We start from the raw sequence: 24,288 nt of genomic DNA on the forward strand, positions 1-24,288 counted from the left end.
CCCCTTCTCGCAGAAAAAAAACTTCCTGCTTGCGCCACTGGACACGGCGTCTGTGTATCGTCCCGACACTAACTTCCTGTATTGATTTTGAAAAATAAAACCTGCCAAACCGGGATCCGGATGAGAGTGTCGGGGTTTGAAGCCGTGTCTCTCGGGATGCGAGTTCCTTGTCCCAACCACTGCGTCGCTCGTTCCGTCAGCGAGAAGAAAACGTTTAAAACACTGCGGTCAACCGAACACGTCAGCCACTTGACGGTTTCAGAAAATTCAACTACTGTAAAATTTTAGCAATCCATATAAATGTTAGTGTTCGCACTTGTTCGCAATAAATCATGAAGTGTTCCTAAACGTTCCAGCTCCATCACAGCACGTACTCCCACATTTATTTTAGCTTGTGACGCGCACGGGATGCGCACACCTCTCAACCCTCCCTCCCACTGTGAATCAGGCTTAACGTTCTCCTCAGCCCGTGGGATCTGAGTGCAAGGTGTGTCCTTCCTTCCCTCCTCCCCCATTCAACCTCTGGTTTTTATTACGGCTCTCGTAAAACAGTCCCTGGGACCCTCCGTCTCTGCGCTAAATCCCTCGTGTCGGCGATCGCAGTCAATTGGTTTCGTCATTCTCATCCAGCTCGGAGCAATACCCTGTACGAACAGATTAATATATATATACATAGATTAAAAATATATACATATTTAAAAATCGACGGAGATTTAAATACCTTTTCGTCGTTATTTGAAAGGGCACCCTCAACCACAACGGAATCTAATTTGTTAACCCTTTAAATTCATTTTAAGGGTGTAATATTGGGTGATTTCAAAATCGACTTACTTTTTTTTACAACAATAGTTTCGTTCGCGGGTGAACATATTTATAAACCACGTGGACATGCCAAAAAATTTATAACAGTACTTCACGTTTTTAACATGTTTGTTTTGTTATGGAAATCAACCACCAATTGAGAATTGGAGCATTGTCTGGAATCGAACCAGTTTGCCTTGGTGGGAGGCGAGTTATCTGAGCACTCAACCACCGAAGCCTTCGAATCAGATACAGTTTGTGGTTTGGTATATGATTGGCAATGCGCTGTCTAGTAAACGTTAAGGGGCCCGTATAGTTAGGCGTGTATTTGTGTCGGTGAGGCGGGATGATACGTGCGACGCTCGGTGGTGCTTCTAGTGCAGTGTCGCCTCTAAGCGCAATGGCTGGAGCCTGTCTCGTAGTCTTCTCGTGCACAGGGTCACGGTTAGATGTGAGTGGTAACCATATATTTAATGGGCGGAAAAAAATGGGTGCGTGTACTTATGTACGCGCGTGAGAAGTTATACTTATTTGGCATCATTAAAATAGTTTTTAATTGCACGCAGATAATTAATTATTAATAAAATAATAAAAGGGCTGGAAAAAGATAGTCAACACAGTCAATAAAGTTCAGTTAAAATTTGAAAAATTAAATAAATAAAATTTAGAGAATAATAAATAAATATGACATAATTTGTACTAAATATTATAAGATTCTTAATTTTAAATATTTATTATTTAATAATTTAAAATAAAATAAATATTTTTAATAATAAATTCAAAAATTTAATTTAAGTTAATTCATTTTTTAAATATTTATTATTTTCTTAATTTAATATTAACTTTTCATTTTTATCAAAACGTTTTCATTAAATTTGTTCATTTTTTATAAATATTTATTATTTATTAAAGTTAGTAATACATATATTAAAAATTAATATTATAATTTGTTGTTCGATTTTAATTTTTATCACAAATTTTTTATTACATGTTTTATTGAATGTATTTATTTTTTAAATATTAAACAACCAATAATAAATATTTAATATTAATAATTTAATAATATTTAGTATTAATTATATTAAATAATAATATTTTAATTTATATCAATAAATAATACATACGGATAGTTAACCTCAATTATATTGGAACACTTGAAAAAGTATAAAGCCACAATTTTTTTACTAATACTTACGAATAGTAAATAATATTAATCAAAATATTCAATTTAAATCACTACTGAATATAATTTATTAGCACATATATCATTCGCACTTGTATGAAACTAAAACACGTGTTGTGAATGTAGAAACTAGAAACAGGTGGATAAATATTATAAATATGAAAACAGTGATCAGAGGCGACGAGCGTGCCAACATGCGCGACTAATAGAGGTTATATTTCTATTTTGTTGGTAGCTTTTTTTCAGACTTAATGAGCGGTTTTGTTGGCAGCTTCAACCTGTTAATTTTGTGGTACAGTGATGCGCGCGCATCTTAAAATTTCACTCTCATCATTTTTTCATAACGCGCCTAAAGAAATATAACTTAAAGAAAAATACCTACCGCCGAGTTTTGATCCACGGCCCTTCAGCATATTGACCGCGCAGTATAACCACTGCTCTGACAGAATGTTACAAGGATAATGTGTATTATATTTGATGTAATACCTAAATAATGTGTTTTTTTAACCTTGCAATTTACTCTTTAGTATGACTATTTTAGTTTACCAAAATCAATTCCATGGTAATTTCACTAACATAAAGTTTCACTTGGCACCAATACGTTTGGTATGTCCCCTAATGTGGGTTTATGTTCATACACGTGGGTCCGCCATCTTCCTGTGAAAATGTCGTCACATGGTGCGCGCGCAGCTTCAACCTGTTAATTTTGTGTTACAGTGATGCGCCCGCATCTTAAAATTTCACTCTCATCATTTTTTCATAACTCGCCTAAACAAGTATAACTTCAAAAAATCAAAGTACAGTTATTTACGCAAGTCCCTTGAGTTCTTTCAAGAATCGCTATCGGGAGTTTCATTCCTATAATTTAATCTCATGTAAACACACGTTTCAGAAATATTAATTTTTTCCCCCTAAAAATACAGTTTTGAAACTAAATACTTAAACAAAAGTACTAATACGCCCTCACCGTATCCTTAAATGTTTTTTTCTTAAACAGAGAATTCTTGGATATGTTGAGTGGTTTCTTCGGAAGCTGTGAACACCGAAAAATGTAATTTTACAAGGGAAAATCCTTGGAAACTCAGTTGCCTAAGATATCGTTTGTGAAACCCTGCGCTGCAATTTTGCAAGTGATATCGTTGGCAACATGTACGCCGCCATTGATCCTCGTGCGAAGGTAATTCTCGTAATAGGATGAGTCCATGGAAAACTACAATGTATAATATTTATAATATGTTCACGAATAGCCTACATAGTTGGCAGTGGGGATTGAAACTTCCCTCCTCCCCATCCTCTTAATTTGGGATCTCATCTGTTCGCTGATATTCTTTCCGCTGTCAGACAAGCAGTGTTAATCGAGTAGATGTGCAAGCAACCTGTGTCGTGTTCACACTGGGTGTGCAGTGTCTCACATGTGGGGGAAAAAAATTATGTACATAACTATAAGCCCTTACATTTTCACTTTGTTTCTCTTGTACAGCTGATAAAATAGCACAAATTCTAAAGATTGATTTCCTTGCGAATGTACAGAAGTATGTTAACAGTGTGTGTGTGGGCCTTGAAGGACTACGGGTGTGGCGAGAGGGCAGGCGAGTGAAGACGGCCCTTGCCGTGTTGTGTCGCAGGTGATAGACGCCGAGTACCACAGCAGCCCTGCCATCCCTTCCATCGCCGTGATCGTGGTGTGCTCGGTGCTGCTGCTAGTCATGGTGCTCATCGCGTCCGTGCTCGTCTGGAAGTGAGTACACTTCCCCGTGCTGCTTGTCCGTCCTCATAGGAGCGGTGCTCTAGCAACTAGCAACCAGGGAAGGCATAGTTATCCCCTTTACTCCACACGTGCCGGACAAATATCGATCTATCTATGCCGATAAAATATAGGCTAGATGTTTCAGGGTATCGTAATACCTGAAATTATACCCTTGTTTTACTTATTACAAAATTATAATTTAAGTATTTGTGATGTTAAAATTTTATAATGAATATTACCTTAAAATAGTTTGTCTCTTTCTAGCAAATATATTAACTAAATAAATTTTAATTTTTAATTTATTTTATTTACTGTAATACTATTTAATCGGCATTGAAAAAGCGTTACCAAAATAACAAATACTTGAACCTGGAATATCGATGTTTTTGATATATCGATATGTTGTTGCCAGCCCTAAATACTGGACAGCTTCAAGATCTTTGTGTAAACACCTGGCGTTATTGTCATGTCAGTCCGATAGATGGCAGACGGTATGCTCAGTATGAAAAAAAAACACATCTGTTCAATAGATATAGTACCAACATTATGAAAACTAATATAACTTTATTTTCTCTTAGAACAAATATTGTTTAATTATTACACGGATTTCCCGGGTTGGGGGCGGGGGGAAATTAACCTCTAGTTCCTCAATTTTTTTAAAAAAGAATTAATCATGTTTTACACCAAATTATTTAATATTTTATAAATTATGTCTGTAGTTACACCTCTTGCCACTAGGTTATTTTTCTACACTCTTGCCTGTGTTGTTACCATACATCTGTCCTGTATTAGTCTCTAATGTATTTGTTGTAGTGTTTGTGCAATATGGACAACAGTTTCAAAGGACTTTTGTTTTACATAAGTGACTCCTTTTAACTACAGAAAGTATAACTCATACCAATGAACCGTCACGAGGTGTGGCCAGGCACAATTAATTCCTGCCATGTTCTGGGTGTCGCAGTCATGTCGATGGTAGGTAGAGTTGGAGTGACTTAAACTACGTCACAGCAAGCCGTCACCGTGTGACCACGTGACCACGTGACCATGTGACGTAGTTGTCTGTTGGAAACGAGATTATCACAGTGCGTCATGTTATTACTGACTCCTTACGTTCATTTCTTTTAACGACAGTACAAACTTAACATCAGTTCACGCTTCATCCTCCATGTTATATATCTATTTTTTTGTTTTTGTGTAACTCCTACGTTTGTTTTTACTAAAAGAGCATTGCATTTTACTTATTGTTGTTTATTTTTGTGGCAGATATATTTTTGATGTATTAGTGATAAAAATTGTATTTATATATTTTTTGAAGTGTGTCTATTTAAGTGAGTTTATTTTCCCGTATGTATAATTTATTTGTGTTATAAATATAACATTTTTACTTAAATAATTAAAAGTAATAATTTACAGTAAAAATACAGGATATGTATTGATTGTCATGATTAAGTATTAATAATTAGAATGATTAATTTATTAAAATTTATCTAAATTAGTTTTACTAAATTATATAATTAATTGTAATCAAGTGTTTATATTAATATTGACTACTGAGTATTCGTTAAAAAATTTAATTTAATTTTAATATATACGTTACCAACCGTTTTTGTAATATAACTCCAGTCCTTTTATTATTTTATTTATATTAATTATTTCTATTCAACACGCGTACAATGTACAAATACCAATTTTTTTATCACTTCCCGTCACTTGCAAAGCTCTCTTTGGAGTTTTCGTTCTGAAACCAACCGCAGGATGACTTCTTTTTGCCGCAACATTTCCTCCCTGTTTCATTTGGACGAACTCTGGAGTTAACGCACTTTCCGTTTATTTTCCTAGCTTTCTTTTTTATATTGTCGTTATTATTATTCTGCTATTCCGGTGATCCAGAAACTTCCTGTGCACATCTGTAACTACTCCATGTCAAAAAACGGTCGATTCTTTCGGAGGGTGCTGGCCGCGCCTCGCAGCACATAGACTCGCCCGTCAGCGGCAAGCAATCACGTGTTTCATTACCGAGCCTGCCCCGATAATTAATCTGTTCCGGACGTTCAATCACGCCTTCGCGGTCGGGAGAGGGGAGACCGCCGGACGCAAATAAAAGCTTTCACGGCGCGCGGTCCCTTTTGCGTTCCGGCGGGGTCAAATCTTTTTCCCTCTCCCCCCCCCCCCCCCCCCCCCACAAGGTTGACCTACCGGAGTCGGTCGGAAATGCACGAGCCGTGTTTGCGCCGCACTTGGGACGCAGCTTCATCACAGCAGGTTAAGTCCTCTTTGGCGCTGTATTCCACCTCTGGAGTTCCCACCTTAGTTGGTCCCGGAATAGAGAGTAACGTGATCAGTGTAGAATGGGTAGAGTAATATATTCCCACCTACCACTCTCCGTTTTACCATCATCACTGTCCCGAATTAGCTTCTTATTTGGCACTATAATGCAGATCGTTCATGTCTCATGCGTCTATTTGTAGCAACACTTGCCCGCCGCTGCCATACCCTCTAGTTCTACCTCTCCGAGTCGCCCCGACTCCATACGTCATAAATATAGTTCCACTCTGCTCGCTTGTCACTGCAGTGCTTCTGGTGACGCAACCAGAGCCCGAAGTGGAACTAGGCATGCGTGATGTAGCACGGTATTTATGTCCTGGTTTTTAGCTCGCTGACGGCTTCGCTCGGCTTTGCAAACAAAAGCGTGTGCGCTTCTGTTTCACCGGATGGCTTTAAAGCAGACGTATTTCAGCGAGTATTGCTCTTTATATATATATATATATATATATATAAAACAAAGAATAACATTCAATGAACACATAAAAATTTTATAAATAAGAGCAGTAAAAAACTTTTTTACTGTCTTCACTCATTTTAACGTATTTTAAAGAATGTATTTTAAACTTTAATTTAATTGATATCATCAATTAGTAATGTCTTTAAACTATAAAGGAGGGACTTATTAACGTTATGTTTGATGTCATTAGCTTTTATATATAGTTACTGATTATATAATAAAATTACAATTAGTTTTACCCAAAAAAAATTTCCTTTCGTATTGCCGTAGTAAAGTGTTGTTTCTCAAATAATTGAAGATGTGCTTTAAGGGTTAATTGGGCATCTAAACACTATACGTTCGGTTTAAGCTGAAATTGTGCACGAATTATTGGATCCGTATTTCACTTGAAAAATTGTTTTGTAATGTCGCTTAGAGTAGGCTACCGCTGAAATAACGCAATATTATACAAAAAATTTTAGATAAGTATGATTTTTCATCACATGCTTGTGCACAAATAGTTATTGCAAATTGATGAAAAACTTAAACACAGCTACCAAAATACTAGCATACTTCTTAAGAAACAACCAGCCTTTTTAAAGGAATACCATGTTTTTTAAAACATTTTTAATAAAGGCCCTTTAATAATATTAGTTTAGAATATTCTTAAAATGGGTCTCTTGAAATATTTTGCATAGGTTTTAGTAGGCAAACAGCACATTTTAACTCGCATCTTAGCAAGTTTTCGCCGCAGATGAATTCTTTGTTTACGACATCGCAACTATAACAATGCAGTAGTAATTTCTACTATACATGTAAAGGTATATGTATACATTTATTATGTATTTATATATATTTTTAGCTTAAAGTTTATCAGTTAGTGAGTTCAAGCTCAGACCAGTCGCTCATTGAGACAGTACTCCGGCAGGGAGATTTGCGAATAGAAATTACATCATTGCAATGAACTGGCATCGTGTTCCGGGGGCTTAGCTACGTGACTTAGCTCCGTGGCTCAGCTTCGTGGTTTAGCTGCGTTACTTAGCTACGTAACTTAGTTGCGTTACTTAGCTCCGAGTCTTAGTTGTGTGACTTATCTGCGAGGCTTAGCTGCGTGGCTGAGCTGAGAGGCTTAGCTGCGTGGCTGAGTTGCGTGGCTTAGCTGCGTTACTTAGCTACGTAACTTAGTTGCGTTACTTAGCTCCGAGTCTTAGCTGTGTGACTTATCTGCGAGGCTTAGCTGCGTGGCTGAGCTGCGAGGCTTAGCTCCATGGATTGGCACGAAGTCCCAAGTTGACGGAGCACTGCTCACGGCCTGATATAAAGCAGTTTCAGAACGAATAGTCGCTGGGCTGACGAGGTGCCGGTGTACCACCTATGCAGCGCAGTGTGAAACAGGAATGATTCTGGGAAGGGAGCAGGATTCGAACATTTGCATTTGGTTTGGAATTATTGTGGGCAGTCACTTAGCCAAGGTTTAAAACACAAGCGAAGACAGAATAAGAAAATACATGAACTTAGATTCATAAGGTTACAGATAGATTTATTTGAAAATTTATTTGTAATCCTTGTAGTAGGTTACAATAAATGTATTTCCACCCCACATCTAACCCAACATGTATCATACACAGAAGCGACAGGAATTGTGTTTGCAAGAAGTCTGTATTTAATGGCGGTTTGCACATGTGTTAGTTGTAAGCACATCTTTCATACAAACTTGACATGTGTGTTTCATGTATTAAATAACACTAATATATAGCACTATATCTAAAGCACTCAAGGGACATTATTATAACTCTTATCTTCATTTCTCTGCCATATAATGTTATGGTTACCTCTCAAATCTCATAGTTTTAACGAAAACATCAAACAATCGAATTACAAAATGTATCATTAATAATTAAATAAAATTCTAAATTTGAAATTTCCATTTTTTCTCAATCAAAAAGATTACTTTAAATTCTATGAGAAAATGTTATAATTCTAAAAGAATACTGTTCCCTGAGATTCGAATGTGGCAATTTTCTTTTTTAAAACTCAAAAAATTTCTTACTCCTTAAAAAAAGGTTATGATTGTATTTTCTGAACCCTTGCTTTCACAAAACCCTGTCGTCGGCCCCACTGCGGGGCAACTGCAGCCTTGTCGCCCGCTGTGCTGTGCGCCTGCTTGCAGCAGTGAAACCCTGGAGCTAAGCTTCACAACCGGGAAATCCCTGTCCTGAAAGTACCGGGATTTCCCGGTACTTTTCATATAGTAAAATAACCGGGAATTTAAAATCTATTACCGGTTCTTTCGGTACTTTTGGGACTCGTCATCGACAGCATAAAATTTCGTTTTTATTGCGTGCTAATGTTATTTTAATTTGATCTCCTATGGCGATACTTTTGTTTGATCTCCTCTGGGGATACTTTCATTTGATCTTCTCTTATGGCGATACTTTCATCTGATATTCTCATATGGCAATACTTTCATTTTCTCTTCTCCATGGCGATACTTTCAATTTATCTTCTCCTATGGCGATACTTTCATCCGATCTTCTCCTATGGCAATACTTTCATTTGATCTTCTCCTATGGCGATACTTTCATCCGATCTTCTCCTATGGCAATACTTTAATTTGATCTTGTATGGCGATACTTTCACTTGATCTTCTCCATGGCGATACTTTCATCCGATCTTCTCCTATGGCAATACTTTAATTTGATCTTGTATGGCGATACTTTCACTTGATATTCTCCATGGCGATACTTTCATCCGATCTTCTCCTATGGCAATACTTTAATTTGATCTTGTATGGCGATACTTTCACTTGATATTCTCCATGGCGATACTTTCATCCGATCTTCTCCTATGGCAATACTTTAATTTGATCTTGTATGGCGATACTTTCACTTGATATTCTCCATGGCGATACTTTCATCCGATCTTCTCCTATGGCAATACTTTAATTTGATCTTGTATGGCGATACTTTCACTTGATATTCTCCTAAGGTGATACTTTCATTTGATACTCTCCTCTGGCGAGGCGATCGAAGCAGGCGCTCCTCGGTCGCCAGTCGGTGTGCCCATATTCTTTGAATAATGATAGTTTTTCTTTTAAGTTTGTTATGAAAAGAAGAAATATTTTTTTAAGTTAATAATTCTGTGATTTTGCATTCATTGAAATATTTTTTTTTTTCCAAAGTTAAATTTTTAAGTGTAAGACTGGGAATAAAGTGATTTTTTCACATTAGTTGGTATATACTACTTGCAATAATAATATATATAGAGCACATATGTTTATCTTTCAACTTTTGGTCACTAATATTGTTTAGTAATTGTTCAAAAGCAACTGTTATTACTTCAATCACGACTGCTGCACCATTAATAAAAAACAGCTACCAAGTAATGATAGTACAGGTACTTTGCTTCTCGGTTCCGTTGAAGACCAGTACCGCAGCTCCGGGTACTGAGAATGATTACGGCTGCGTGTGGAGAGTTCCCGGCTGCCGGACTGCCGCAAGCTGTCGCCGGGTGCAGTGTTTTCACCGCGCAGGAGATCGGCGCGGGGAATCTTCGTTCCCGGGAGCTGGTCTCCACAGATAACCCTTCGCCTCGGGGAGCGATGAACGCGGGGAGGTCTGGGCGTGGCGGTTTCATCCCCTAAGCCTCCCCCTCTGCGAGGTCGTTGAATGTTGAAACACGTTAGGCCCACCCTCTCTCCCCCTCGCCACTTTAAGCTTCCGGGAAGGTGGTTAGTTAGTTCCGAGGGAACTTCTCAAGATGCGCTAAGCCCTTCCTGAGGCCTGCCATGCCGCCTGGTTCGCCGGACGCGTTGTGTATTGAAGTTAAGCCCCTCCACCCTCCTTCCCGGCTCTTTCCACTCCCCCTCTTGCACAAAGGGCCAGACCACGACCTTCGCACAAGGTGGGGGAGGTGAGATAGCCTCGCTTTGGTTTTGCATAAGCGAAGAGCTTCCCCCCACCCCTCCTCTGTTCCTTTTCCCCCGGCAGTCTTGCCAACGACCGTGGAGGCCAGATTATTGTAGTTATCATCGCGTGGCTTGCTGGCAGCTTGTGTTTTATATTGTTGGCAATACCCTCCAAGGTTTTACCTTCCTTCGCCACACCTTAAGCTTAGATTACGGGTTAATTCTTGGATGCGTGTTCCTTGTGTGAACTAAGCTAAGGCTTACTTGAGTTTTAAAGTTGAACTGCTACTATGATTAGAACCATTAAAATTATGTAAATTTGTTTGCCAGCAGTTATGTGATTAGAAATTGTTCGTCTGGAATTTATGTCTCGCAACCTGCTTGGTGTCTATGAATTAATATAAATTTTATAGTTTTCATTGGGCTGGCAAAGTTTATACTCTTCCTTTTTCCTGCAATAAAACTAGCTGGGTGACTATTTGGAACATTTAATTGAATATAAATGTATTTGTAAATGCAAAGGAATGGTATTACGTCACATAGTTACGCATATAGGCCTCAGGTAAAGTTGGCCATAATATCTAGAATATTTTTTATTGTTTTCTAAGCCACCAAGTGACAAAATTAGAAAATTCTGAGATCAATAATGTATAAAGAATTTTCTGACGGATTTATTGGCACCGGGACATATATTATAGTTTGATTTCGTGTGAGATAACACAGTGACGATATTTAATCACTTTCAAGGTTAACTTAATGCATTTTCAAATTGCAGCCGTAATAATATATATGCGACTACATTAAAATAAAACTTTCATCTAAATAGCAGTTACAGAATAATATGTATAATATATAATAAGTTGGTCCAAATATTCAAAGACGACTAGCCTCAATTTGATTTCAGATGGGTTCTGGTTGTAAGCTAATCGGCGCTCGTACGAGTACTCCTGGGTTCAGATCCCTGGAGTGACAGCCCCTGCAGTTGGTCTCGCGAGCCAGCTAATGCAGTAGCGAGTAGGCGAGTGGGCCAGGGCCCCCACATGGCCGGTGCTACCGTTGCTATGGCAACGGGGCCCATGGGTCTAGGGGGCCTGCGAAGGAAAGAAAAAAAAACTTAAAACAAAAAAGTAGACAAATTTTAAATAAATAATAGAAAACAATTAAACAGTAAGACCTAAATTTAGTTACCGATGAAATTTAGTTACCGATGAAATATCACACCGGAGTAATATGATTCGGAATATGCCGTGCGTGCAGTACGTGTCTGAATCTACAACTGCGAGTAACAAAACCACCACCAATTGACGTGACACCGTGTTGACAAGTGCAGAACACTTACACTCATTTATTTGCCAATATTCAAAATAAATTTACGTCGACAATCGAAACACTGACTTAAAACTAGTTTTAAAGTATTTTAAAAATAATTGTGAAAAGGTTAAAAAAATATATAACTAAAACAATATACATAAAGGAAAAAAAACACTTTTTTTTTCTCTTTTAGCAAAAAAAGGAGAAGGGGGGGGGGGGGCGCATGACTTCTAGCAACGGGGCCCACAGACATTGGCGTAGCTGTGTTCATAAAGTTGGGGGGGGGGGGGGGGACACATAATGATTTTGATGTCATGTAAACCCATTCCCCTCTTACTAAGACGGTTGTCCGGGGGTCCTCCACCGGGAAATTTTTATTTTAAAAGTGCAAAATAGCCCTTTTTAAGCAGTTTTTGTATCTAACCATTGGATACATCGATGTTAAAATTATTATTGTTTCCTTAAGATAAACTTGATGAGTGAAGAAATTACAAATAAAGTTGGGCAGAATAATATTATTAAAATAAAAATATCACGGTCTAGACAGTCCCCTCCACCCAAAAAGTTCAGGGGGACACGTCCCCCCTGTCCCCCCCGGTTCCTACGCCCCTGCCCACAGAATGATGTGGGGGGCCTGCAGTGGGCCGTTGCCCCCACGAGGTTTGTGCACCGCGCCGTGTCTTGGGCGGCGGATCCGGCACGAGGAAGGGCGTGCGAAAGAAGAAGAGGAGGAGGAAAGGAAAGATGGATAGCGGCCGCCGACAGTTGCGAAGAGGTTGGCGCTGCGTAGCGGCATGCCCGGTGGGCACACCGAGGTCATGCCCTCCACTACACCCCCTCTCACCACAACTCTAGCACCTGCACGAAGGCCGGATACTAATTAAGACGCACCCGCGCGAGCGCGCGGCATGGGGCAAGTAGGTGAGGAGGGGGAGGGGGCAGGTGAATTTTTAATTAATGAACCGCGTTAATTCCAACGAGATGGAGGCCTCTGCGCGGGGGGGTTGGCGACCCTGTGTGATGACCCTGCGCAGGCCCTGCGCAGGCCTGCCAACGGCTGCTGTCTCCGCGGCCTGGCGCGCGCATGCTGCTCGGAGCTGCAGGGTGCAGCACTCCCTCCCCACCACGAAGCTGAAGGCATTATGTTATCTTTGGTGATGCGGGGTGAGCGGTCACACCGCCTGGCTGCACAGACTCGTGTCCTAATCGATAAATAGATAATTTAACAGTACATACACCTCGTTGTTGACGTAAGTCTTTTGAATACGCAGATTCTAATTTTATTAATATTTCTATTTTTTGATAAAATCTTTCCAGAAAAAAAAATTCTTTTCTTTCAGCTACTGGTTTCACACGAGGAAAAATAAATATGAAAAAAAGGGGAACAAATGACAGCATATTGATTTCCAAAGGCATAAGCATAAAAATGTTATGTCGTATGGTTATCAAATTTTGGCTTAATTAAATCATAATATATAAGTAGTATACGAATGGGCATCCGAAAACAGGCTTCAGGCTGTGGAGCCTGTGGAGCCGACCGCCATCTTGGATTGTGACGTCACGGCGGCCATCTTGGATGACCTTGACCTTGACCCCGGCGGCCATTTTGGATCCGACATCTTGGATCCGCCATTTTGGATCCGCCATTTTGGATCCGCCATCTTGGATGACGTCATTTTGTTTTCTCGAACTTTCCGTTATTTTGTTTTCCGCCATCTTGGATTATGACGTCACCGTTGCATTTTTCGTTACGGCCGCCATCTTTAACTTTTTTATTTATTATCCGATTTTAATGAAAATTTTTTTAAAATTTATAAAAAAATTCATTTAATAAAATTTTAATAAAAATATTTAAAAATCATACATTATCGACACGGAGCTCGGAGTCCGCGGTTCGAACCCGACGAGTGCAAAAAAAAATTAAAAATGGCGACCGATCCTTCCCCCTAGGTGACTGCAGGCAGACTGACTCCCACCACTTTTTTTCAAAGCATATGTATCGTCACCTAGTATGACGTCATGTCCGCCATCTTGTCTTCGATGCTGGAGACCACCATCTTGTTTTCGGCCGCTAGAGTACGCTGACGCCATGTTAGTTTAACTCTTACCCGCTAGAGTGCAGTAATCATTTATTATTGCTGTGACACCCGCCATCTTGTCATTTGGCCGCCATCTTGAAAATCCGTAATTATTTAGCTAGAAATTCGGGAAAAGTTCCAAAATTCATTAAATAAATCACTCATTAATTTACATATTGATTCGATGGATTCCTGTCCTCGGTTCGATACCCGATCGATGCAATAATGTTTAATTTTATGAAAAAAAAACAATAACTTCAATAAACCATGTTCAACATTCTTAAAGAGACTTTAAATCCTCTACTACCATCATCCTATAAGCCATCAAGACCAACATATTGGAAATTCGTTATTTTAATGCTAGAGATTCGGGAAAAAGTTCAAAATTCATTAAATAAATTTGTAATCTATATACTGACTGATTAGATCGACTAAGCTCCTTGGTTCGATCCCTGGATGATACAATACAACTTTAATTTAAAAAAAATACTAAAAAAGTGACAGGATTGAGAAAATAAAAAACACCGCAAGTACTTTTAAAAACTTTTATTACATACATTCTAATCTACTACAAGTACAAAAAATAATACACAGACAAATTACTAAAGTCTTGGTTAAGATTTATTTCCGCATTTAATCTTGTGCTGTTCAAGACACTGTATAGCTGTGAGTCCTGATTTTCGAGGTCGATTAGCAAAATACTTAAAGCACATCTTACACATATAAATCTTATGTTGATGTTTTGTAACCTGGGGTCTCACAAGTCGGGAGAAGTTTTTGATGTAGCAGTAGTGTGCAGAACCGCCTTCACTTGTCACAAGCAACAAATCGAAATGATTTTTTCTTTCTTGTTTGGTTACCCGAATCGGACACACCTTATTATCCTCATTTAGCGCATACTCATTAACTGAGACTTCAGGGTTATTTTTCTCAAAAACTTTTATCTGATTTAACGGTGGCGGATAGCACAGTCCATCGAAGTTGTACTTATTCTCCAAAGCATAATACCTCTTATCAACACGGTTTTGATGACTTCCCTCGACAAATCTTGCCAAAATACTCCATTTAAAACAAAACTGGTCCTTGAAGTTTTGGCAATTGACTACTGCTCTTTTGTTGACTATCGCCTCAGGTAAGGCAATAAATGATGATGTCTGATGGTATGGAAGCATACTATCACTCGATTCGTTTCCTATGCACATAATCTTGTGACTGTCCAGACTGTTACAATGCGAAAAAACCTTATCGCATTTGTCGCACTTATATGTCTCTCGAGAGATTGTCAGAGACCCACTGCAGGTTATTGATGCACCACAATATTTGCATTGATGCGATGTATGCTCTTCATGAATTGAAGTCTGGAATGCAGATGGTGAAACTTCAGCTGATGATGGAACAGCACGTATCGTTGTCTCCTCTGCAGCAGGTATCGGGATCTCCACCGCCGCCGTGGTCTCCTCTGCAGTCGATATCGGGATCTCCGACTCCATCATCGTTGCTGCCATCGAGGTCCCAGCTGCTGTCGGTAAACATTCTATTCCGCTCGACATAACTAAATCTCACGAAACTTAATGGAGAGAGCACGTCCGTACTGCACCGCGACCAGAGGTGAACTGCGGGTCCAGTCGTCTGAACCTCGCTTATATACCCGTGGTCTACTGGTATACCTCATGAGTCAAAATAATGTCTGTATTTAAAATTATTTTTTTTTCCTATTAGGTACCTAAAAATTGTAGAAATAAAAAGCATACGAGTTCAAGTTTTACACATTTATTTATAAAAATTACACAAATACATATTAGGTTAAGGAGTCAAGCATTTTCACAAGCAAAGTCTTTAATGCCGCACGAACTGACACGTCGACTCCGGTCCCAACTGGTTCGTTGACTCCGGTTCCAACTGGTTCGCAGGCCACAGGATCAGGAACACAGGTTTCCAGCTGGTCATCTTCTGTGACGTTGACAACTCCGACAAGACATGGTCGATGACGTCTGTGACCACGTCTACGCCTGGGCTTTGGCTCAGTGCTAGTTGGGACAGATTCACTGCCTGAACTGCGACGACGAGACACACACCGTTTGGACGTCTGCGTAGAAGCATCACAGGTCGCAACAGGTTGCAACACGCTCATGTTTGGTGTTGCACATGCAGACGAGGCGACTACCTCAGCGATGCTAGCAGGAAGCAGTGGCGTCTCGTCAGGGCAAGCAAGGCAAGCAGTGCTTGCCCAGGCAGTTTCCAGACATTGTATTTTTTAAATAAATATTTTATTCAGAATAGTATTTTACTTTGGCTCGTGCAGTTAGGTGTATGTATTTTTTACACTATCTTCTTGGGACCCAATACTGTGCGCTGTGCGCTATAAAAAAAGAACTCGTTGACACAAAAACATGCTGTTTTAGAAGCGTTGCTAGGTTTAGAAGCGCTGGCAGGACCGCTTTCAGCAGGAAGGCTGCCGCAGTAGTTTCCTTTCGGGAGGGGGGGTGGCATGGTACAAAGGTTCAGGGAGGGGATTGGCTGGAAAAATACGCGGTAGAAGCTACGATTTTTTTTTTTTTTTTTTTTCCTAACCTAACTAAAACTAAGTGTATTTTGGAGGGGTCCGGGTTAGGGAGGGACCTAGGTGCGTCTCAGGCCGAAGCCTATACGCCTAGTCATGCTGGGATTAGCCATGCAAGGAGAGGGTCGCATGCATCATGTGCTAGGAGGGGATTGGCCAGCCATGGCAGCGATTGGCGCCATGACTAACTCCCCTCACTCTTAAATCTAGACTATAACTAGAGATAGGTTGGGCCCAGGTAAAACCTGCATAGACACAGGGAAAACCCTGGGCACATTCATGCGGGATACAAATTGGCATGCATTACGTGTAGGAGTTTACAGGAGACAGAGGATGGTCTGGATGAAGTGTTGGACAGAGTAGAGAAGAGTCTACCATGCGGGGGTTGGGAACTTGGACTCGTAGTCCGCTTTGCTTTTTATCCAGGACTGGATTTAGTGACCAGGGACGCAAGCGCCCCTGGTGGTGAGTGGTTGCACTGACCACTCACTCCGCCGCCAGTCAGCACCTAAAAAACTAAGAAACTAAAACAGAAAAAAGATAAATGACTTACAAACTAGGCATTTCGTTACGAAATATGCAAACACCCAATTCAGGGATGGACGTGCAGTGCTTAAGATAAAACTAAAATAAGAACTAAAAATATATATATATATTTTTTTATTTTTTTTTTATTTTTTTTAGATTTTTTATTATTATTTTAGAAATATATATTTTTGATGACTATTACTTAGTATCTAGGGCTTATTACTAATTTACAAATCTCTAATATCTACTACTATACTACTAGTTATATATAGAGGAACTGTCGGTGTATAAAGTTACAGGTGAATTAAGTCAAGACCTATTCGCATTCTGGCATGGTTGCAAGCTTGTAATTCAAAATCCCATGTCTTTCAGAAACACAACCGGCACTGGAGGTGAAGCCTGCCAGGCGGGCCATGCCCATCGTACATAGGGAGTCAGCCCTAACACAACAGGCAGTGAACTCCCGGGAGCCGAACCTACACCTGCGTGCTTCGGACCATTTTGAATAAGCAATTATTCGTTAATGTCTATAATTTAAGTTTCAACTCGCGCTTTCTTGCCGAACTGGAGCGAACATGGCCGAAGCAGACTGTGGAATTTTTCCGCCGACTGCTTCGGCTATGTCCGCCACAGTTCGGCAGGGCAGGTGGCGATGTCGCGTTTCAGTCGGCGGTCGTCTCTCGGGGCGCGCGCATCTCTCCCGCGGGCTGTTGGCTGGCAGTGCGTGGGGGATTTGTGGGCGTACGATGATACTCCACTCCCACTTAGTATATAAGTAATGTAGAGTAGGTATTTTACTATCAGAATAATGTAAGTCAATCATTATTTTTCAAAAATAATGTATTTAAAATAATGTCAATTTTTCTACCTGTGGAATAGTCAATGTTCAGTTAAGAAAACTACTTAAATAGCACCATTTTGTACCTTGAAATCCATATTTTCCCGGCGGAGGGCCCCCAGACCCCCCCCCCCCCCCCAACCTCATCATGTTTTGGTGTGAATGGAGTTATTGCTTCCCCTCATGTAAACCTCACGCCTCGCCACTGGCAGGAAGGATTGTGTGTGGTCTCATGTGATAGACGGCACAGTTTCCAGGTTCGCAACAAGCTACCAGCTGCTGAGTCGGTTCGTAGGACACAGGAAAGTGCACAAACCGCCAATGCTGAGCACCTCCATCACAGGTTTCTGTATATGTACTTAGATATCCGGGATCCCAGTAGCTGTACTCGACACTGCTGAAGCTAGGTCTTGCGCTCACGTACACGTTAGCAGGATGAAATGTAAACATCTTCTTGCAGGTCGAACGTCAACTGAAGGCACGTACGTATGTACGCCATTTATATATGCAGGCTCCTACTAACATTGTGTGTGCCATTTCTGCATTAGCTGCGAGTTTGTACAGGCAGAGACACGTTCAAACTTGTCACATGGCTGCATGTCGTATATTGCACTAAGCTTGCGCAGGGAAGGACAGCCGTAGTCGGTCTGTATATCTACGATTTCAGCTGCTCCGTCGTCACACAACTTGCTCAGCCATTTCTTCTGTTCGGGTCCGGCAACGTAGATTATTTCGTTTTGAACTAGTAAATCTCCAATAGTGTTTTTCACTTGGTGGTACGGAATTTTTCCTTCGTCCCACTCTAGTCCGTGATAATATTTACATAGCCATTCGTTCGACCGTTTACTTTTTTCGTCTAGTAGTTTCCACGGATACGGGGGTCGGAAGCTGCGGGTTCGAGTCCGGCCGTCGTGAGTGACGGCAATTTCCTTGAGCACGAATCCATTTTGACTCTGGAAACCTTGCAGGTTGCAGTACATCTTGTCGCTAGCAATGCTCGGTCGTAACTAAATTATTATCGAAAACGAAACAGTATTTATGTCAGAATTTTCACAAGTTTGTCTCGACAATTGTACGAAGCAAGCCGATCGTGAAGTATCAGACAAAAAGCATAGGTGTTTGGTGGAATATTTCCGCTAGTCGTTATCTCGATCCTACAGTCGATGATGTTTGAATTTATTCGATCATCCTGTTTGGATACGTCAAACACCATTAACGGTGCCTTGTTCTTGAAACTGTCGGGACTCAGTATCGGTGACTGTCTCCGTCCATAGTAAGCTTGCTGAAACTTGGCATACATTTGATATGCTAGAAGGAATCTTCCACTTTCAAAGTCCATGTTCATGTCAACGTACGGATAACTTTCGCTGTTTAAAATTATTTTTACATTACGTATTTGACAGTTATCGAATACGGAGCGACTTACTCCTGCATTGAGCTGTCTTCCGGTCTGAAGCCCGACGATGATGTATCTTGGTTTTTCCGTAGCGAAGCTGGACTTTACTATCCAATTGATACGCTGACTATGAGGCAAGCCAGGATAAGTTTCCAGGCTCCAGGATCGGAATGGCACATCGAAATTCTTGCCATTTTCTATGTTCTTCAACATCTTGACTCGTTCAACGGTGCTCACTTGGATGTGGGGCAGCATCCACTCGATAGACTGTAGTGTTAGCGAGACATCTTGAGGGTTTTCTGCAGCGGCGACAATTGCATTAATGTGCGTGTTGGCTAGAAGCAGTACGAGCTCTTGTTTCGAATTAATGATTATATGCTTGTAGTCCTCAGCGAATCCAAGAAGCATGGACAGAGGAACACAAACTTCGAACTTCCCTTCGGCATAAACCGGAAGCTTATATTCATCCTCGAGAGCCCAACCGGCCATCTTTGCAGCAGACAGTTCATTTGGCGTGAGCGAAAGGTAATTTTTCATAGCAGATGTTATGCCTACATCTCTCGTCTGGTCTACCTCGACACCATTGAGTACATAAGTAATGCGCTCGATTAGGTGTAGAATACCATTGCAGGATATTGACGTCGTTGTCGGATGCGTACCATCCGCTTTTGTAAGCGTGCCTCTTATACGTAGAAATGACTGCGAAGGTAAAGTACAAATATCTTGGTGCTGTACTGCAATGCGTACTTCGGATGGTAGTGCGTACGGTCCGAGCAGGAAAGGCTGGTACTCGTGCAATTCCATTTTCGTAATGCTGTCATCAAAAATGACTGGATCTTCCACGTTGAGGATTTCGTCTTCCATATTTATTCGGCACTTGTCCAATACTGAGAAGATACTTTATGTTGTCAGGTGTTAATGCACCGATGTCTGGTAGAGAACTGTTCTTGTTCACGCCAATACGATTTCTTTTATAACTGTTCGGTGTTACGAACTTTATGCCCATCGCTTCAAGTGCAGACGTAATGTAATTTCTTCGTCTTGAAAATTCACCAATCGTCCTCGCTGGTCAACGATTCGGACGACGACTTCGTGTGCGCACTTCACGACGACTGGAACGTAAATGATACTTTGCGGTACTTCGACCAGTTTATATCCTGGCGGGACCATCGGCGAAAACTCGTGCAGCATGTTGCTTAGTCTTCCGTTGAGATACGTTCCACTTGCCAAATTACAGTTTATTCTTATGAATTTCACAGGCAAAATGTTTACTGCGCGTGTAGATTCGTACGTTCTTCCCGTATCATAAACCTTTGATTCGAATCCGAGCATGGTACCTATGGTGCCAGGTTTCGTAAAGTCGACATTTTCACTGCATGTTAGAATGCTTTTTTGAGTGTTTGGATTTCCACGCAGTTGAAAGTCTACATCCTGTGCTAACATATCCCTGATGTAATTTGCAATGTCGTCAATTTCGTAAGAGCCAACAGGTAACCGTATTTCATGAGCGGTCCCATCACATTTCAGGAAGCAGATCTTGCAATTTTCTTCGTCGATATTAGGTATGGCATTATACGTTTGAAAATCTACGAGTCCGATACACCATTATCCGTCTAAATCCAGAGGCGGGAAATGAACCGCCCGCAGCTCAGATGCGTGACCTGTCAGGGTAAGTGTTATCGACATGACTAATAAATTAACATCACTGCACAACCTTTAAGTAGCAATTTTTATTTGTCAGCTAATTTTTGTTTGTTAAAAAGCGAAGACACAAGTGTCCGCAGTTTGTTTGATTAGGCTTCTGTTCCGTTTCGTAATTGTAAAACAACGTAGTGGACCGGCCCAGGTACTGTCGCAGTTCGGGCGGAGGGCGTAAATTTCCAAAACTGTCGTAGTAAGTTGCTTTTTTTCCAGACTTTATGTACGCCACCCAGTGCGTGCCGCGACCTGCCGACGTGTCTAAATTAATTATGACGCACTCACGTGTCTTTGGCTTGCTGGGCAAAGTGTCTCGCATAAACACGCCGCGGAAATTTGGTATTTTCAGTTTGCGTGCGTACTTTATTAAATCTACGTTGGTGAGCGGTCGTTTCGGTAGGGAACTTAGGATTTTCTCTTTACACGTTTCTTTCTCATGCCTCGTCCTGTCTTGTGAGGATGCAAGTACAGTCCTGCGCCGTTTTTTTTTACCGATGGCAATGGCTTCCATGCTGGCATTGTGTCGCTGTGCTTCTTTTAACTGCTTGCGCTCATTCTTCGAAGTGTTGACTGCCCGCACTATACCGCTCGTTGCACCGATAAGGCCTCCGAGAGCACCCAATGCAGGCAAAAGCAAAGGAAGAAATCCTCCTATAATCTTCTTGTCGAGAGTCTGTAGTTTTTGCTTGGCTTTTTGCACGCCTGCACCGATCTTGCGCTTCTTGGTCTTGCGTGAGTTAGTCTTTGACTTGATGTAGCTGGTTCGACGAGCACCCAGTCCTAATTTCGTCTTTGCCTTCATGATCTTAGATACGCCCCACGCTGCGATTTTCTCTCCTAGTCCCGCGTTCGACGATTTACTTATATCTTCGGCTTCCTGTGCCAATATCTCGTCGGCCCGGTGCCTGGATTCCAGATCCTTGCTTAATGAATATGCGATATCGTGCTGCTTGCACTTTTCGTCGAGAGAATTAATGCCCACGTCACCGCGAGCTAACCTTTTCGCTAGTTTCGTGCCGGGGCCGCAAAATCTGTAGCCGGGAATGTGTAGCTCGAATGGTAGATTGTTTATCAGAGAGTTCACGAGTCCTGCGCCGATGTGTTTTTTGTTCTTACCTCTTCGAGTCATTACGCACAACTGACCAGAAAGTATAAATGTGTTTGATTTTATACAATTACTTTAGTACAATGCAGGTCGTCAAGCAAGACGTGTGTTTGCCCGTGCGCATTACGCAAGACGATGTATTTAGTGCGCGTGAATCACGACATGGCTTACTGTTGCCTTCTGCCGTACGTTGCATAATGGCGGGTCCGTCCAACTGCGGTAAAACGTGTGTTTTACTGAGTTTACTGGAGGAACCAAATGGTCTTCGGTTCGAGAACGTTTACTTGTATTCTAAGTCGTTGCAACAGCCAAAGTACCAGCGCCTAGCAACTGTTCTACGATCTGTGGATGGTCTGGAGTATTTTCCGTTTAGCGATAATACCGATGTTGTACCTCCAAGCGAAGCAAAAGCCAATTCCGTGTTTGTTTTCGACGATGTAATGTGCGAGAAACAAGGCATAATACAAGAGTACTTTTCCATGGGCAGACACGCCAAGGTAGACTGCGTTTACCTGTGTCAGACGTACAGTCGTATTCCAAAACATCTCCTACGAGACAACGCAAATGTCATAGTTTTGTTTCGCATGGACGAACTTAATTTACGCCACGCTTATGATGATCACGTAAACACCGACATGACATTCCAGGAATTCAAAGACATGTGCTCCTTGTGTTGGAAAGAAGAACACGGATTCCTAGTTATAGTCAAAGACTGGCCTCTATATAAGGGCAGGTACAGACGAGGTTTCGATCAGTTTATCACCAAACATGAGTCATAGCATTTCGAAATTCGGTCGTAGCAGTCGAGACTTACGTACTGCTCTCAAGTCTCATGACGACGTTATCCGCAAATACATTTCGCTACTGGCTCAAAAAATAGACGGGGTGAAAAAGGAATTACTTGAGTACCTCGTAGCCATAGACCAGCGCGTGGAAGCTTCGGATTCTCGCATTCGCGACATGATCGAAGTTTCGAATGCACAAAGACGGGACGATCTGAGGACTTTTCAAAGTAGTCTGAAAGCATCACTATCTCAATCGTCAACAAATTCAGATTTGGCCAAACACAAGAAAGAAGTTTCTGCGAACGAATAGAAAAGTATAAAAGGAGGTCTTGCAATAAGTTTTCAGCCAGTACAATGTCGGACCTGGCCAGTGACCTTCATCGAGCTATACAGTCTGTTCGCGAAAAATATTTACTTGCTAGACGAACCAGACTTGCACGTGAGATGGAAAATGAGGAGATATTTAAACCAATCACTAGTCGCCTCGACGAACTTAAAAACAAGGAAGAACCAGCCTTCATTGTGAAGACAGAAGTTGAAGATGAAATGCCGACTGTAAAGAAGAGAAAGTATGAACCAGATCGAGAAGAAGAGGACTTAACAAGTACAGAGTCCATGCACAAGAAAAAAATACCGAAAAAGGGACATCAAGTTAATGCAATGGTCCGACCATACCTGATATCGTTTACGAGCCGGAATAATGACACGACCTACGGAGTGTACAGAAAACATAATAAATGGTTCCTCGGTGCTAAAGAAATAGACTTTCTACCAGGAAATATCGTGCGCGTAGCAGAGTTCAAAACGCGCGGGACTCCGGGTCTGTACGAATTGCTGTTTCGCAGGGAGCCTAAAGGATATTCTCACAACGACTTACAAGAGTACAAAAAACTGCTAGAGCTAACCAATGCACATTTTCGCGATAACGATCCAGATAGTGGTGTATATAAAGACGTAGATCATGAAAAAATCGACATTCTCGCTAATCTCTTCAGTGAACTAACAATACATGGCGAAGGTTTAAAAAAGCTAGAAAGTGGTCAGACATTTGACTATGTATATTGGGGCGACCCTAATGAATTAGTTGATCGCCTTAGAATTCTACATGCATCGCTTAGTGTAGGAAACTATTCGCACATCAACGAAATAGTCTCCATACTTGAAGAACTGAAGGAAGCCGGCTACATACAATGAGTCGAACCGGAATCGCTCGCGAACTTCATGCTCCTGCTAGACGGAAATACCTTCGTCGCAAAGTCATAGTTCGTGGAATTGATGATTTATTCCAGGCGGACCTTGTTGAGATGATACCGTATTCCCGATTGAATAAAGGTTTCAAGTACATGTTGACAGTCATCGATGTTTATAGCAAGTTCGCTTGGGCTAGACCTGTCAAATCAAAGACTGCAACTGACGTAGCCAAGGCCATGAACAATATTTTGCGTGATGGACGTGTACCGTCGCACCTGCAAACGGACCTCGGGAAAGAATTCTACAATGCGACCTTCAAGGCTTTGATGAAGAAGTATGGCATCAAACACTACTCTACATTTAGTAACGTCAAAGCCTCCGTTGTCGAAAGGTTTAACA

At 41.1% G+C, this 24,288-nt stretch overlaps 1 protein-coding gene across 1 annotated transcript in view; it reads left to right on the plus strand.

Annotated features, from left to right (window-relative positions):
- LOC134536304 (uncharacterized) overlaps nt 1-24,288 on the plus strand; it is a 765,325-nt gene that overhangs the window by 620,015 nt on the left and 121,022 nt on the right. The window contains exon 3 of the mRNA XM_063376056.1: nt 3,610-3,722. Within this exon, the coding sequence (XP_063232126.1) occupies nt 3,610-3,722 (113 nt within the window). The remainder of the gene's footprint in view (nt 1-3,609; nt 3,723-24,288) is intronic.

The sequence above is a fragment of the Bacillus rossius genome, chromosome 10, assembly GCF_032445375.1.
Source record: "Bacillus rossius redtenbacheri isolate Brsri chromosome 10, Brsri_v3, whole genome shotgun sequence".
NCBI classification, from domain to species: domain Eukaryota; kingdom Metazoa; phylum Arthropoda; class Insecta; order Phasmatodea; family Bacillidae; genus Bacillus; species Bacillus rossius.